This window comes from Cladosporium halotolerans, assembly GCF_011745625.1.
Source record: "Cladosporium halotolerans strain TM138-S3 chromosome Unknown Sca8, whole genome shotgun sequence".
Classification (NCBI taxonomy): domain Eukaryota; kingdom Fungi; phylum Ascomycota; class Dothideomycetes; order Cladosporiales; family Cladosporiaceae; genus Cladosporium; species Cladosporium halotolerans.
The window spans coordinates 202448-215904 of NW_027191459.1; the positions used below are offsets into that span (position 1 = coordinate 202448).

The 13457-nt window shown below is 54.4% G+C and overlaps 4 protein-coding genes across 4 annotated transcripts; 3 read left to right on the forward strand and 1 right to left on the reverse strand.

The window, feature by feature from the left end:
• Positions 1-196: 196 nt before the first annotated feature.
• Positions 197-4579, forward strand: WHR41_03199 (uncharacterized protein; the record flags this gene model as incomplete). Its single annotated transcript, XM_069371805.1, has 1 exon — positions 197-4579. One exon carries the CDS (start codon positions 197-199, stop codon positions 4577-4579), a length of 4383 nt encoding a protein of 1460 aa, XP_069231109.1.
• A 124-nt stretch (positions 4580-4703) lies between these two features.
• On the reverse strand, positions 4704-6321 carry WHR41_03200 (uncharacterized protein). Its single transcript, XM_069371806.1, has 2 exons — positions 5277-6321; positions 4704-5223 (listed from the first exon to the last, which is right to left on the reverse strand). Exons 1-2 carry the CDS (start codon positions 6165-6167, stop codon positions 4849-4851), a joined length of 1266 nt encoding a protein of 421 aa, XP_069231271.1. The 5' UTR covers positions 6168-6321; the 3' UTR covers positions 4704-4848.
• Positions 6322-7195: 874 nt separating this feature from the next.
• Positions 7196-9862, forward strand: WHR41_03201 (uncharacterized protein; the record flags this gene model as incomplete). The annotated part of the gene is made up of 1 exon (XM_069371807.1): positions 7196-9862. One exon carries the CDS (start codon positions 7196-7198, stop codon positions 9860-9862), a length of 2667 nt encoding a protein of 888 aa, XP_069231270.1.
• Positions 9863-12493: 2631 nt separating this feature from the next.
• Positions 12494-13383, forward strand: med8 (Mediator of RNA polymerase II transcription subunit 8; the record flags this gene model as incomplete). The annotated part of the gene is made up of 2 exons (XM_069371808.1): positions 12494-12670; positions 12768-13383. Exons 1-2 carry the CDS (start codon positions 12549-12551, stop codon positions 13381-13383), a joined length of 738 nt encoding a protein of 245 aa, XP_069231273.1. The 5' UTR covers positions 12494-12548.
• Between the last annotated feature and the right edge of the window lie 74 nt (positions 13384-13457).

Consider the following 13457-nt stretch of genomic DNA (forward strand, 5'->3'; position numbering starts at 1 on the left):
ACAATACTAACCCGGCATTGCCCCTTCTGTGTTACCGCTTCGGCTTTGCCGCAAACAGCAACGTCAGTTCCAAGTCGCAACGCGAGCCACGCTTTTGTGTAACTACCGCATCTTCGTACGCTATCATTACTTGATGATTTCAGGTACCTTCTTCTTCTCGACCGCGTGAGCGCATGGCATCCACCACGTTTGCCTCATGCCACCAGCCTTGAAACCCAAGACCCGGCGGACTGAGCGGCCCACCTCTGGAAACAGCAACGCAAGCTCCGCGAAGATATACAGAACTACGACAAATTTCACGGTTTCGGACGATGCTCAGAAGGCACCATGGCGCGCCCTTTTCTTCTTCACGACGAAGTCAAATATACCCACACTCACCGTCGGCATCATTTTCTCCTTGATTGCGGGAGCATCGCCCCCAATAAATGCTTGGATTCAGGGCAAAGTCTTCGAGAGTTTCTCGCTGCTCGGAGCAGGGCAGCTTTCTGGAGAGCAATTGTACAACGATGACAGAAAATATGTGCTTTACTTCGTAGCATTGGCCGGAGCCACATGGATTACCAACTCGGGGGAGTTTGCGGCATGGATGTCGTTTGGAGAGTTGCAAGCAAAAAGCGCAAGAGACAGACTATTCCATAGCCTGTTGGAGAAAGACATAGAGTGGTACGACATGCGCAAGAACGGCATCGGCGCTTTGCTCCCTCGCCTACAAGCCCAGATCAGAGAGCTTCAACTTGCCACTTCTCAGCCTCTTGGCGGGATGTTCTCATTAACGTCGACGTTTGTGCTGTCGATGGTTCAAGCCTTCTATTTCTCATGGGACCTCACGCTAGTCACAATCTCCAGCGTCCCCCTGATCATGGGTCTGGTAATCTGGATCGGACGACCTATGCAAACTGCGTTGACCAACCAGCAAGGAAAGCTCAGCGACGCTCAGAAATATCTAGTCAGCGCTTTCTCGGCAATCGAGACCGTGAAATGTTTCAACGGCCAAGAGATCGAACTTGGAAAGTACATCAGGAAGGTCAAGGAGGCGGCTTTGTGGTACTACCGAGTCGCAAACGTCCATGCCATGCAGATGGGCTTCCTAGGTTTTCTGGCCTCAACGATCTTCGTCCAAGGTTTCTTCTACGGCGGCGTCCTCATTGATAAACAAAAGAAGACAACTGCAGACGTCATGACATGCTTTCTCTCCGCTATTGCGGCTTTCCAGGCCGTTCAAGGCATCCTACCTCAGATCATCGTTCTGGAGAAGGGGCGGACTGCAGGCTTGACATTGCGCACAGTCATGGCTGAGGTTGAACACGAGGGCGCACTAAAAAAAGCCGAAGATCTTGTTCGCCCTGAGACTTGCAAAGGGGACATTGATGTGAGGAACGTCTCTTTCGCCTACCCGACTCGGCCCGACCAACTGGCTCTGGACGATGTGACAATGAGGATACCGTCTGGAGAGATCACGTTCCTCATTGGGAAGAGTGGTTCTGGCAAAAGCACTCTTAGTCAATTGCTCATGCGCTTCTACTCGACGTCTGTGGGATCCATCGCTGTTGACGGCGTGCCGCTTGAGTCATTAGACGTTGGCTGGGTGAGGAGCAACTTCACCTTAGTCGAGCAGACGAGCTTGCTGTTCAACGACACAATCTTCCGAAACATTGCGTTTGGTCGACACGAATCCGAAATGGTCACCAAGGCTGAGGTCATGGAAGCAGTTGAGTTCGCGTTGCTGCAGCTGATGATCACGGATCTTCCAGACGGCCTTGATACAATCGTTGGCTACAAAGGCGGCACCATGTCAGGTGGTCAACGGCAGAGGATGGCTTTGGCAAGAGCACGGCTACGCGATACTCCGATTTTAATGCTGGATGAGTCTACCAGTGCTCTTGACCACATCAGCAGAGCACTTATGATGGATGCCATTCGTCAATGGAGGCAGGGCAAAACTACGATTATCATCACCCACGATATCTCCCAAATCTTGGCAGATGACTACGTGTTCGTGCTGGAGCAGGGGCAGCTTGTACAGGAAGGCTTCAGGAAGCACATGGAACGACTCAAAGACACACCTTTCCAGGCATTCCTACGACCGGAAGACCGCGCGACCGACTCACTGTACGATTCGAGGAAGAATACCACCTTTGAGTCAGTCTACACGCGTGGCTCCTCTATTGACTATATCTCGATATTCTCGGAAGAGATGAGCCCAACGCCCGATCCTCTCGAAGAGCGGCTTACTGCGGTTGAGAACAAGAGAACATCCATGATGCCCCAGGTCTTCGCCGAAGGTGGACCTGTACCCGGCATGCGCGCAGCAGGCACAACTGGGCCAACATCTGCTTTCGCGTCACCATTCCTACGTCTGGCAATAACTCCGCCTACTTTGCCAGCTATCATCACTGAATGGGAGCCCCACTCGCCTGATGGCAAACAAAATTCACAACTAAATTCGCCAGTGAGTGAACGGCAGTCGACGATGCTGCGAATGTCCGTTATGCTCGAGAACTTGGTCGACAGAACAGGAAGACAAGCTGCAGAGGCACGGGCAGCCCATGGGGATGTGCGGCCACGGCGGCGAAGACCGGTTCATGACGACGTTTCATCTACTGCGACAGGATCAAAGCCCAAACGGGCTGATGATGACCAAGAAGAGGAACAAGCCGACGATGTCAGGCAGCAATCTTTCAAAGAGATTTTGTCGACCGTATGGCCGAATCTCAATTGGACTGAACGGTGTGTCACGATCGCTGGATTTTGGGGAGCCGGGATTCACGCCGCTTCGACGCCTGTATTTGCCTACGTCTTCTCAAAACTGCTTGCGGCTTACTCGATCAAGGAAGGTCGCATTCGTCAGACTTTGATCTACTCCATGGCGATGCTTGGTGTTGCAGCCGTTGACGGTGTACATACATATCTATTCCGCTACCTTCTGGAATACGCTGGTCAATGCTGGGTGGACAAAATCAGAGAGAAAGCAATGATTCGGGTACTGGATCAGCCACGCGCTTTCTTCGACAAGGAGATCAATTCAGTATCGCGCTTGACCGAAGGCCTCGACCGAAACGCGGAAGAGATGAAGAACATACTGGGCCGCTTCGTTGGCATGATCTTCTCAGCAGCGCTCATGTCACTCGTGGCTGTTATCTGGGCTATCGTTGGACAGTGGAAGTTCGCTCTCATATGCCTTTCCGCGGGACCCTATGTGTTCCTCGTCACTAACGCCTTCGCCGTCGTCAGTGGAAGATGGGAGACCATAAGCACCGATGCTGCGGAATCTGCAAGCTCCATCATGAACGAGACTTTTACGAACATTAGAACAGTCCTGGCTCTGACCCTGGAAGACCATTTCTTGCAGAAGTACACCGTCGCCACGAATTACGCGCTAAAGGTCGGCTTCATACGTGCATTGCTTTCCGGCTTCTTCTACGGTCTGTCCGACTCCGCCGGCGTCTTTAGCACTGCACTCATCTTTTATGTCGGGACAGTACTTGCGCGCGAAAGTGGTCCCTCAGCAGTCCCAGGCTTGCTCCAAGTCTGCGCACTACTAGTTTTTACGATCACAAACGTCAGCGCCCTGTTGTCATACGTACCGCAAATCGGACAAGCAAAAGACACCGCATCTCGACTACTACGTCTCGCCCAGCTTCCCGAAGACTCGCACGAGCATCTTGGCGACACCAAAGTAACCAGCATCGGAGACATAATGTTCAACAACCTCGACTTCTCCTACCCCTCGCGCCCAGAAGTCACCACCCTCAAAAACATCAACCTCCTCATCAAACCCGGCACCTCAACCGCCATCGTCGGCGGCTCCGGCTCCGGCAAATCCACCATCGCCAACCTCCTCCTCAACCTCTACACCACGACCCCCAAAGACCCCTGGTCGCCCTCCGCCCTCGGCGACCTCACTCTCGCCGGCCGCGACATCAAAAACGTCGACACACCCTCCCTGCGCTCCCTCATCGTCGCCGTCCCGCAATCACCCACCATCTTCGCCGCCACTGCCGCCGAAAACATCGCCTACGGCCTCCCCCCGGACTCCCCCAACAACCACCCCTCCCAGATCGCCGCCGCCGCCCGCGCAGCCGGCATCCACACTTTCCTCGCCAGCCTGCCCTCGGGCTACGCGACGCTGCTCGGCGACGGCGGCCTGGGGCTGTCGGGCGGACAGGCGCAGCGCGTGGCTATCGCGCGCGCGCTCGTGCGCAAGCCGTCAGTTCTCATCCTGGACGAGGCCACTTCGGCGCTAGACGTCGAGTCCGCGGGCCTCGTGCGCGACACGCTCAAAAGCCTGCTGGCGGACCGCGGGCGCGAGATGACGGTGCTGATCATCACGCACAACCGCGAGCAGATGGAAGTCGCGGAGCGGATCGTGGTGCTGGACCAGGGGCGGGTGGTGGAGGAGGGGGAGTTTGAGGAGCTGATGGAGGCGAATGGGGCGTTGGTGAATTTGCTAAGTGGTGGCGAGTGGGATGGGGGCGTGGGAGGGAGGAGTGCGAGGGCGCGGGAGAGGGAGAGGGATGGATTGAGGTTGAGGGAGGTGCAGTGGAGGGAGGGGAGGGGCAGGAATCGGTTGAGGCTGTAGGGGTTGTGGGTAGATGGTGAAGTTTGAGGAATTGCTGCTTTTCGAATTGGAGCGGCGGTGATGAAGACGTGAGTCGCGGTGTCATTTCGAGTAGGGGATGCGTGTGAGAGGAGATAATGGTGAGTATCAGGAATGGAAATTGAATTATTTGTCTTATTAATGGCGAAACTATATCGCTAGTCGGCAGATTGTGAGAAAGTGCCGGGTATCTTTCCATAAACCCATTTCAAGAATTCCGCTATCCCAAACGCCATGAACCCGCAAAAGTATTAATTCTTGACAGCAACCCTCGCAAAATCCCCTGCTCTCGCGATATAGCTCGGCCTGCCCTTCTTCTTCCAACATCTGTCGTAATAGTAGACGGCGTGACCGCACTGTGCCTCGGCGGCACACTCGGCGATGCAGGCCGCGAAGGAGCCGGGCATGGTCGCGCCAGTGTAAGCAGGAGTATTGGGTGTGTCGGCGCTGCAGCTGATCCTGAAGTTCTTGCCGCTTGACCAGTATTGCTGGCCATTCTTGTATGGGCAGATGGGTGCGGGCGCGTTCATGGACGAGCTGTAGCTTGCGGTGCGCGCGCTGGGTGTGGTGGCGAGCGTCCATTTCTCAAAGAAATCCATTATGAGAGGGGTGGCGTTCACGTAGTACTATACAAGGGTTAATAGGATGTTTGACTAGCTTGTCAGAGAATCAAGCTTACCTTGCTGTCGCCAGGCCACGTGTGAGGCATGTTGTCAATCGCATAGTGAGTGTTGATCCCTTTGGTGCTGCCATTGCCCCACTCCATCTTCTGAACATGCCCGCTGTGTAGGCTGGTATTTGTAGGCCGGGTACTGAGGCCATTGCGTTGCGCCCAGGCAGTCATGAAGTGGGGGATATACGGCAAGCAGCGGTTGCGTCGTTTGCCGCCGTCGTAGGGAATCGTCTCATCCTTCTTACCATGGAACTCAATCACAGGGACATTCTTGCGGCCAGGCTTGCATTTGATGTGGACAGTGTTAGCGTCGCAGTTAGCATCTGAGGTTCCTTGGTAGTACGCCCCTGAGACTCCGGCAAAGGCTGCAATCCGTTGGGACGCTACACTGTCACAAGCGAGAATGTTAGCAGAAAAGCCGCCTCCGTTGCTCTGTCCGGCGGCAAAAATCTGGTCTGGGTCAATGCAGTACTGTGCCTCAAGGGCGTTGATCATGTCCAGCGTAAAGCCAACGTCGTCCGTCGTCGCTGCTGGGTCGCCCTGCCATTGGTTGTCAATGCCATCCGGATACACGACCAGCATGTGCGGGTTCTTGGACGACTCGGACATCTTCGAAAGCGACTCTTGCTGGGCTCCATCGCGGGTGCGGCCATGGAAAGAAAAGATCAGACCGTGGGGCCTGTTCTCGTCGTAGTTGTCGGGAAAGTGTAGGAGGAAAGTCCTTTTGACACCCTTTGAGGTGGTGATATTGATTTTGTTGCTCTGCCCGGTACCGCCCTTTTTGAGTCTTGGGTTGAGAGCCTTGCCGCATCCTCGACTAGCACCGGCATCCGCATGGCCGAGGAGAATGCAGAGGCCAAGGACACAAAGACCAAAGAAACGGATGGAACCTGTCATGACGATTTCAGCTTGTAAAATTTCAGCGTTCAGATGGGAAGTGGTCACTGGCCAAGAGATTCTTGAGTGGACTGCAGTAAAGGCCTCGTCCTTCCTTACAGCATAAAGACAATGGCAAGCACTGTGAATGAAGAAGGCGTCCCTGAAATCCAGCCACGGCTTCTTGAACAAAGAAGTTGCCCTCGTAACCCCGCGATAAGCCTACGGTGAGATGGCGTAGAGATAAAGAAAGAACACTGCCGTGTGTCGGACTTGCATGAGACGGGCCAAAGAAAGACATCGCTGCTTTCGGGCCACGGCACAGCCGTCATCTACCACTCGCACACAGCAACAGTGCCACTGGGGAGGAACAGGCGGGGCTTTTGGCATATTTTAGGCGAGACATTTGCCATGTGATAGCGTTGCTGAGGTCGGTTGTTGTCACGGCGGGAATGTCTCAAGCGAGCGTGCGTGCCGCTGAGCGTTGGTCTAGGCCCTTGTTGCAAAAGATTTGGCATGCCACAATATGTGCTTAAGATACCTGAGCACAGAGAGGAAAGCATTTTCATGAGTACCACGAAGCCACTGAGCCCTTTTGACGAGAGACGTTCCCGTCCACGGTGTTGATGTCAGTGAAGTCGCCGCGCTTGGGTCTGAAGCTGCCCTCTTCGGCGTCGGCCCGGACGCGCGCTGCCACGTTCCGTGTCCTTGACATGTTCCGATGTCCCAATATGGCTATCGGCAGGACATATATGCTACAGCTCCTCAATTTTCCCATTTTCACGCCCATCGCATTCGAGCGATGTATGCGCGCGGCTGAAGTAGCGCTTGCGGCAGCGTCGGCTCCACGGTGAAGAGACGCTGCTGCCTCGCGCGCCAGAAGTTGGAAGCCAGAAGAAGTCGCCACAGACGCAGGAGCAGATAGTTGGCACATCGACCTACACTTTCGTGTTCGCTGACACTGTGTACGTTGCTATTCTATCTGGTCGATCACTCCATACCCACGGTCATTTACCGCTCCATATTCCATACCACCTGGCCGGCCGAACATGTCGCAAGCCTCCCAACAAGTATCACGATACCGCCCGGCCGTGATCGCGGTGACCGGAGTGGCTGCCGCAGTTGGAATATGGACTCTCTATTCAAGCTTCGCCGACCGAACGTCGAAGTCGCCTTTGCATAGGAGCAACGCTGTACGCCGATCACGCCGTCCTTCTGCTATTGAAAGCATCGTCGAAGCGAGCGCTCCGAGCTTTGAGGAACCCCTCGGCGCGGCGGTGATCAAGTGGAACGACATTGTGGTAGGCCGCATTGTTTTTGGCCGGGATAAGGTTCCTTCGTCGGCAGAATGGCGTAGCTCGTACGGTGAACATACCGAACATGCAAGGGCAGCCGCGGCTTCGGTGGCGCTGCAGTCGATTTTGTTCCAGTGTCAAAGACAACTAAATCCTGCTCTCGAGCAGGGCGATGACCTCGATTACCTTCGGCAAGTCATGGCCGCTTACGGGTTGACGGGTCTAGCGGAAAGTATCCAGGCCAACCCCAGAGGTGCTGCAGAGGAGTTCCGCACACAGATCCTTGAAATTATCGGCGACGGCGACCTGGTCGACTTGGAACGCGCCTTTCACGATTTTCCCAACGGCGCTGAACTTCCATACCTGCCTATCTCAGACGCACCCCCGGTCCGCGCTCCAGAGACCGAGGTGGACGTACAGATAGGTGGCCAGGCGGAGCCTGAGCAGAGACTCAAGGGCCTCTTGTATTTCATAGCAGAGAATAAGGCTATGAATGATGCCTACGAGCACCGCGGCATCCAGTGCGACGGCTGTGGAGAGTTCCCCATACGCGGTGTCCGCTGGCACTGCTTGAACTGCCCAGACGTCGACTTCTGCTCAACCTGCGAAGCCTCGTCCAAGCACCAGCAGACGCATGTCTTCGTCAAAATCAAGATCCCGCTCCCGTTCTTGTCTCAGAAGGGCAGAACGCTGGCTTACCCCGTGTGGTATCCTGGAAACCCGCACAGGATCCACGAACCGATCAGTCCAGAGCTCAGGAAACAACTGGCCGAAAAGCACGAGTACGAGGAATCGCAGATAGACGCTCTGTACGACCAGTTTGTCGCATCTGCGAACGTCAGCATTCACGAGGACTACTCAGCCGTTAAGGTCGGCATCGACCGACGGGCGTTCGACAGTGCGCTGACTAGCAAAGCGTGGACCGAACATAGTAGTCCGAATGTCTTGTATGATCGCATGTTTCTATTCTATGACCGCGATGACAAGGGCGTCATAGCATTCGAGGACTTCGTCGACGGCTTATCGTACCTTCGCGGACCACGAAGATTGCAACCTCTCAGCCGTGCCTTGGAAGGATTCGATGTAGACAGCGACGGCTTCATTGACCGCGCAGACTTCCTCTCCCTGCTCCGAGCCAAGTATGAAGTGCAAAAGGAGCTCATCGCAAGCAGCGCGAGCATCCGTGCCGAGAAAGCCGCACAGGAAAATATGGGCATGATAAAATCAAGCCAGCCGATCAGCGGAATGTTCAACGAGCAGGACATGCCACGCGGTGCGATACGTCCTGTCGGCGGCAAGGTCGTTGGTGCCAACGGAGACCTTGAGCCGCAAGCGGCGACCAAAACGCTTCTTGAAGACTCTGAGGTGCCGTCCGAGACAGGGTCGCTCCCGAACAACGTGATCCGTGTTCGCTCGCTCCAACAGCTTCAACGTCGCCTTGAGCATCTGGACCGAGCTCTTCAGAGTCCGACAATAGACTCGGAAGGAGAAGCGGGTCCTTCAACCAATGGACAGGCTACATCAGGTTCTTCCACAACGTCGCTCACAGCGGAGGAAGCTGAGGTCCTCGGCGTCAAAAAGGACACTTCTAGCGGAAGAGAGACCGCCTCGGGCCGTCAAGACGCTCTTTGGCATTACACCGAGATCAGCTACAACGAGCTGCTCGCCTCCATCTTCGAAAAGCGCGAACAACTCGACCGCAGAGTCTCAGAAACAGCGTCCGAACGCAGCCGCTGGCGGAAAGAAATCGACGACTTCGTCGCGCGCAAGAAAGAGCTCGAGGAGAACCTGCGTACCGGCGCCGAGCTGGACCCGCTCGTCGCCGCCGCTGCGCACTCTTACGATAGGACGTCGAAAGCGTGGATGAACCACCAGCAAGAGAACGAGAAGCAGCTCAGAGACGCGGAAGTTCGCCAGGAGATCGATGTCCAGATGCGGGATAATATTCAGCCGACGGACACGCCGAGCCTCGATAAGCTTGAGTCGGATATTCAGGAGCAGTCTTTGGAGGACTTGCTTGCGGCCGCCGGATATAGTGTTGACGACGGTGCTGAGAAAGCTTCTTCGAGTGCGGCTGGCCCTTCACAGACATCCCCGCAAGAGAGCAACTCTTCCACCTCAGGATCTGCTCCAGTGGATTGCGACACGACACTGCCCCAAAACCGCCCAAACACAGCGTCAGCCAGCTGCCAATCCGACAACGCTGGCCCGAGCAAGCAGAACGGCGCACCGATCGAGCGCGAACAGCTTCCCTCGCAAGAAAGACTGGAAGAATTGGTGTCATTAGACGAGGCGCAGAAAGCAATGGAAGAGCGCGGCGGCGCAGGCCGCGTGAGTTACCAGGAAATCGAGGCTGTCGCGAAGAGGAAGGAGGACGTGCGGGGATTGATACTGAGCTGGCTGGAGTTGGCCAGCTTCTGATTGTGTACATAGTATTGCATAGGAATGTCATCGTTAGCGTTGGCGCGTATAAGGCGGTTGTTTATGTATTCATCAATCATTAATACGCAGAGTGTTGTGCCATTGAGAACAGTGTTTGCGAAAGACATAGGTGGCGGTGGAAGATATCGTTAAAGACTTTTGCATACAGCCATCGTATGTCTCTATGGAAAAAGGGTATCGCAACAAAACAAGACAGACATTCCATTTTGCAGACCATGCTGAGAGGCCAGCTCCCAGTTTTGTGCCAGTTGTATGCCAAATCTGATTATGGTCAAAATCAAATTAAACAATCGCAAGTTCTCAATGCAAAAGTATGGCAAAAGTCGCAAGCTCTCCGTGGGAGCAGTTCCAAAGGACATATCTTGCACCGCGTCGTAAGCTCTCCTCTTCGCAGGCGCTCAGTTATCGCTCGTGCACTTGCGCTCACAACGGCACTTCAAGGAGTCCTTGAAGTCATTGTAAGACAGATCGACCGCCTCTACCTCGGCGCCGGTCTCAGCCCAAGCCTCGCCGTCAAGGCGAACACCGCCAACAGGCTCCTTGTTCATCTCTTCGAGGAAGGCATCGTACTCGCGCAGAGTGCTCGTCTTGCCAGTAGCAGCCTCCTTCAGCAGGGACCATTTCTCGTATTCCTCGTGCGCGGCCTTAAGACGACCCTCGATGGCTTGCTTTTGATTCTGCTCGACGTGGCCGGTGATAGTCACTGGGTGGCCTTTGATGGAAGACCATGCGACGTCGAAGATGCGGTCGACGACCGTCTTTTGGCAGGCGCCCTCGAGCCAGACCTTTTCGGCGATGTTGGAGGGTGCTGCGATGTGGATTTCGAGTTTGGCGAGATTTGTCTCGCGGAGGCGATGGACGACGTAGTCGTGAGGAAAGGCTGCGTCGTTGGGGTCGAAGCGGAAGAAGTCGAAGTACCCGCTGTGGGTGAGAGTCAAGGTGACGTTGCGCAGGCGGTTGCGCAGGGCGTTGTTCTTCAAGAGCTTGAACATGATCCTGCCGTGCTCAACGAGGAAAGTAGTCGTTTGATAGAGTCTGTGGCTTGACTCGTGATAAAGACCCTTGTTCAAGTGCATCATAGACATGTCGGGCTTGAGCGCAAGGCGGCGCTTTCTGAGCTTGTCGCTCGGATACGGATGGGCGACAGGAGAGAAGACCTGGTCGAAGATGGCGTTGCGAATCTCGCCCGGAAGAGCCATGATATTGAACGACTTGCCGGTAGTCTTCCACCAATTGAATTGTGCATCGTACGCGATCTCTGAGGTCTGTGGGTAGTTACTCTCCGTCTTGACTTCGTTGAGATAATCTGAGATCGGATGCCACGCGCTGCAGAAGTGGACTTCGACGGCGCCCATGGAAAGACGCACACGCAGTCTCTTTGGCGGGTCATCATTGTGACGAGTCTCGAAGATGTAGCTGCTGTAGCCGATATTGATGGTGCTGAAAAGTGGTAGCCAGATGTTATAAGAGCGCGCGCCATCCGCTGGGTAGACCGCAATGTCAAGGCCGAACTTTGCAAAGCTCTGGGCTCTGAACATATCAATCTGGTGCTCGATGGCCTTGTGCAAAAACGTGGACATCATGGCTTCCTTGAAGTTGCTCTTGAGCCATTTGAGTGCCAGCACTTTGGCAGTCGTACTGCTCATGCCCATGCGCCGCTCGAAAACGTTGACTAGAGAGCGCAACTGCTTGTCTGTGATTTGTGGCATCGTTGGATGTTGAGATGTTAAGATGATTAGTGAGAATGAGTATGCCAATGTTGTTGGTATGGTTGATGTGTCGTGGTGTAGTCTTGCAGAATGATGAGAAGGACAGGTCTTATGAAGATGGCCGTCTGCACAATAGGCAGTGGTTCCTATTGTCTGTGCGAGTGGCTGGTACCTACAGGCTACAGCGAATCTGAAACGCTATTGTCGTCCGACTTTGGTAGCTTGACGTAACAGGGGTCGCTGGATTGCAGTCATGCGCGGTCGTGACCGCTTTGCTATTGTCGTTCTGAAACGACTGTGAGCAATGCCTGACAAGCCTGTACTTGACGCACGGTTCCGATCGGGCAGCAATCGTATTGTTATGTTCATGAGAAGCTACAATAAGGATGATTGGAAGCGAATACTTATAGACAGAAGCCGTGCGCAGACACAGAGCGCGCAGGTCACGTGGTTAGGGGGAATGAAGCGCGCGGAGCCAGCGACCCACTGAGTCGCACCGCGCATGCGATCGCAAGCATTTGAGCATTTGAGCATTTGAGCACTGCCCGCTAATGACATTAGAAAGCATTGGCTTCTTCACAGCGCGAATCTTTTGTACATGATGCTAGGCTCACTGGTGATGTCTTGTGTCGGTCTCATGAGAAGACTCGGAACTGGCAGATGCCCTGTATATTATCATCAGCCCATTGTATCTCCTTCAGACGACCGATAGCGATGCGTCGGTCGAGTCGACCGCTGCACGCCAAGTAAAGACATTTTGCAATCGCTCAAATTCGGACTCCATTGTGAAGCGTGAATGCTGAAGGGTGAAGTGAAGTTGAACGTAGAACGCACAGACCGCAAGCCCCGGAGTGCTGATCCGCGGCTACAAGCTCTCTGCTTGTTCAAGTTGACATCTACCAACAACCGACTACCGGGCTTAAATACTGCCCATATTGCGATTGGTGACAAACCAAATGGCGCTTCCACAAGAAAATGTGCGCGCTTTAGACCAATTGCGCCAGCGTCTGCAGCAGTTGTCAAGCTCTCTCAATATACTCAAAGGCGATCTCGCTAAGCAAGAAACGCTTCCGACCTGGTAGGTGATTCTCGACGATCACGTTTCAGCACGCGTGCAGTTATCTCCCCACGCCAAAGCGACAATGCCTGTGTCCAATTGCTAAGTGCAATGGTAGGGATTCGCTACAGACTCGCGCTGGCCTACTCGCTGGCGATCTCCAACAACTACAGACCATCTTCGACACGAATCGCCAGTTTCTCACCGCGGCTCATGCATATCCGCACGCATCCTTTCCCGGCCATTCGCATGAAGTCGTGATTCAACAGCTGTTGAGGAAGAAGGCAGAGCCGGCGGTGGAGGACTGGGTGGAGGACAACACCAACCCCTCGAAGGTTGCAAAGTGGGACAATGGCGCAGACATTGCCCTGAACGAGAAGGAACAGAAAGAGCTTTGGGCATTCGCCAAACCGACGAGCACTGAGATAGCGGGTCAGATGTACACCAGCGGTGCCTTCGACTATGAGTATACGCTCGCGGAGAAAGAGAATGGCGTCGAGAATGTAGTGACAGGACTACGGAGGATATTGAAGAAATCAATGGAGGACGACGATGAAGAGGACGATGATGAAGACGATGAGATGGAAGACCGCATGGACGAGGACGTCATGCCCGCCGCGAAACCACCCAATGATCCGTTTGGTGATATTATGGGCGTAGACAAGAGCAAGACTGCTTTGCCCATAGAAGCGTGGCTAAAGTTCATGAGCATTATGGCTTTGCCTAGTAGATAGCGTATCATGTCGGCCTTGGAGGACCAAAGCTGTCACTCTGAAGCACTATCGCGTTGCTCCTTCGAATTGTGAAT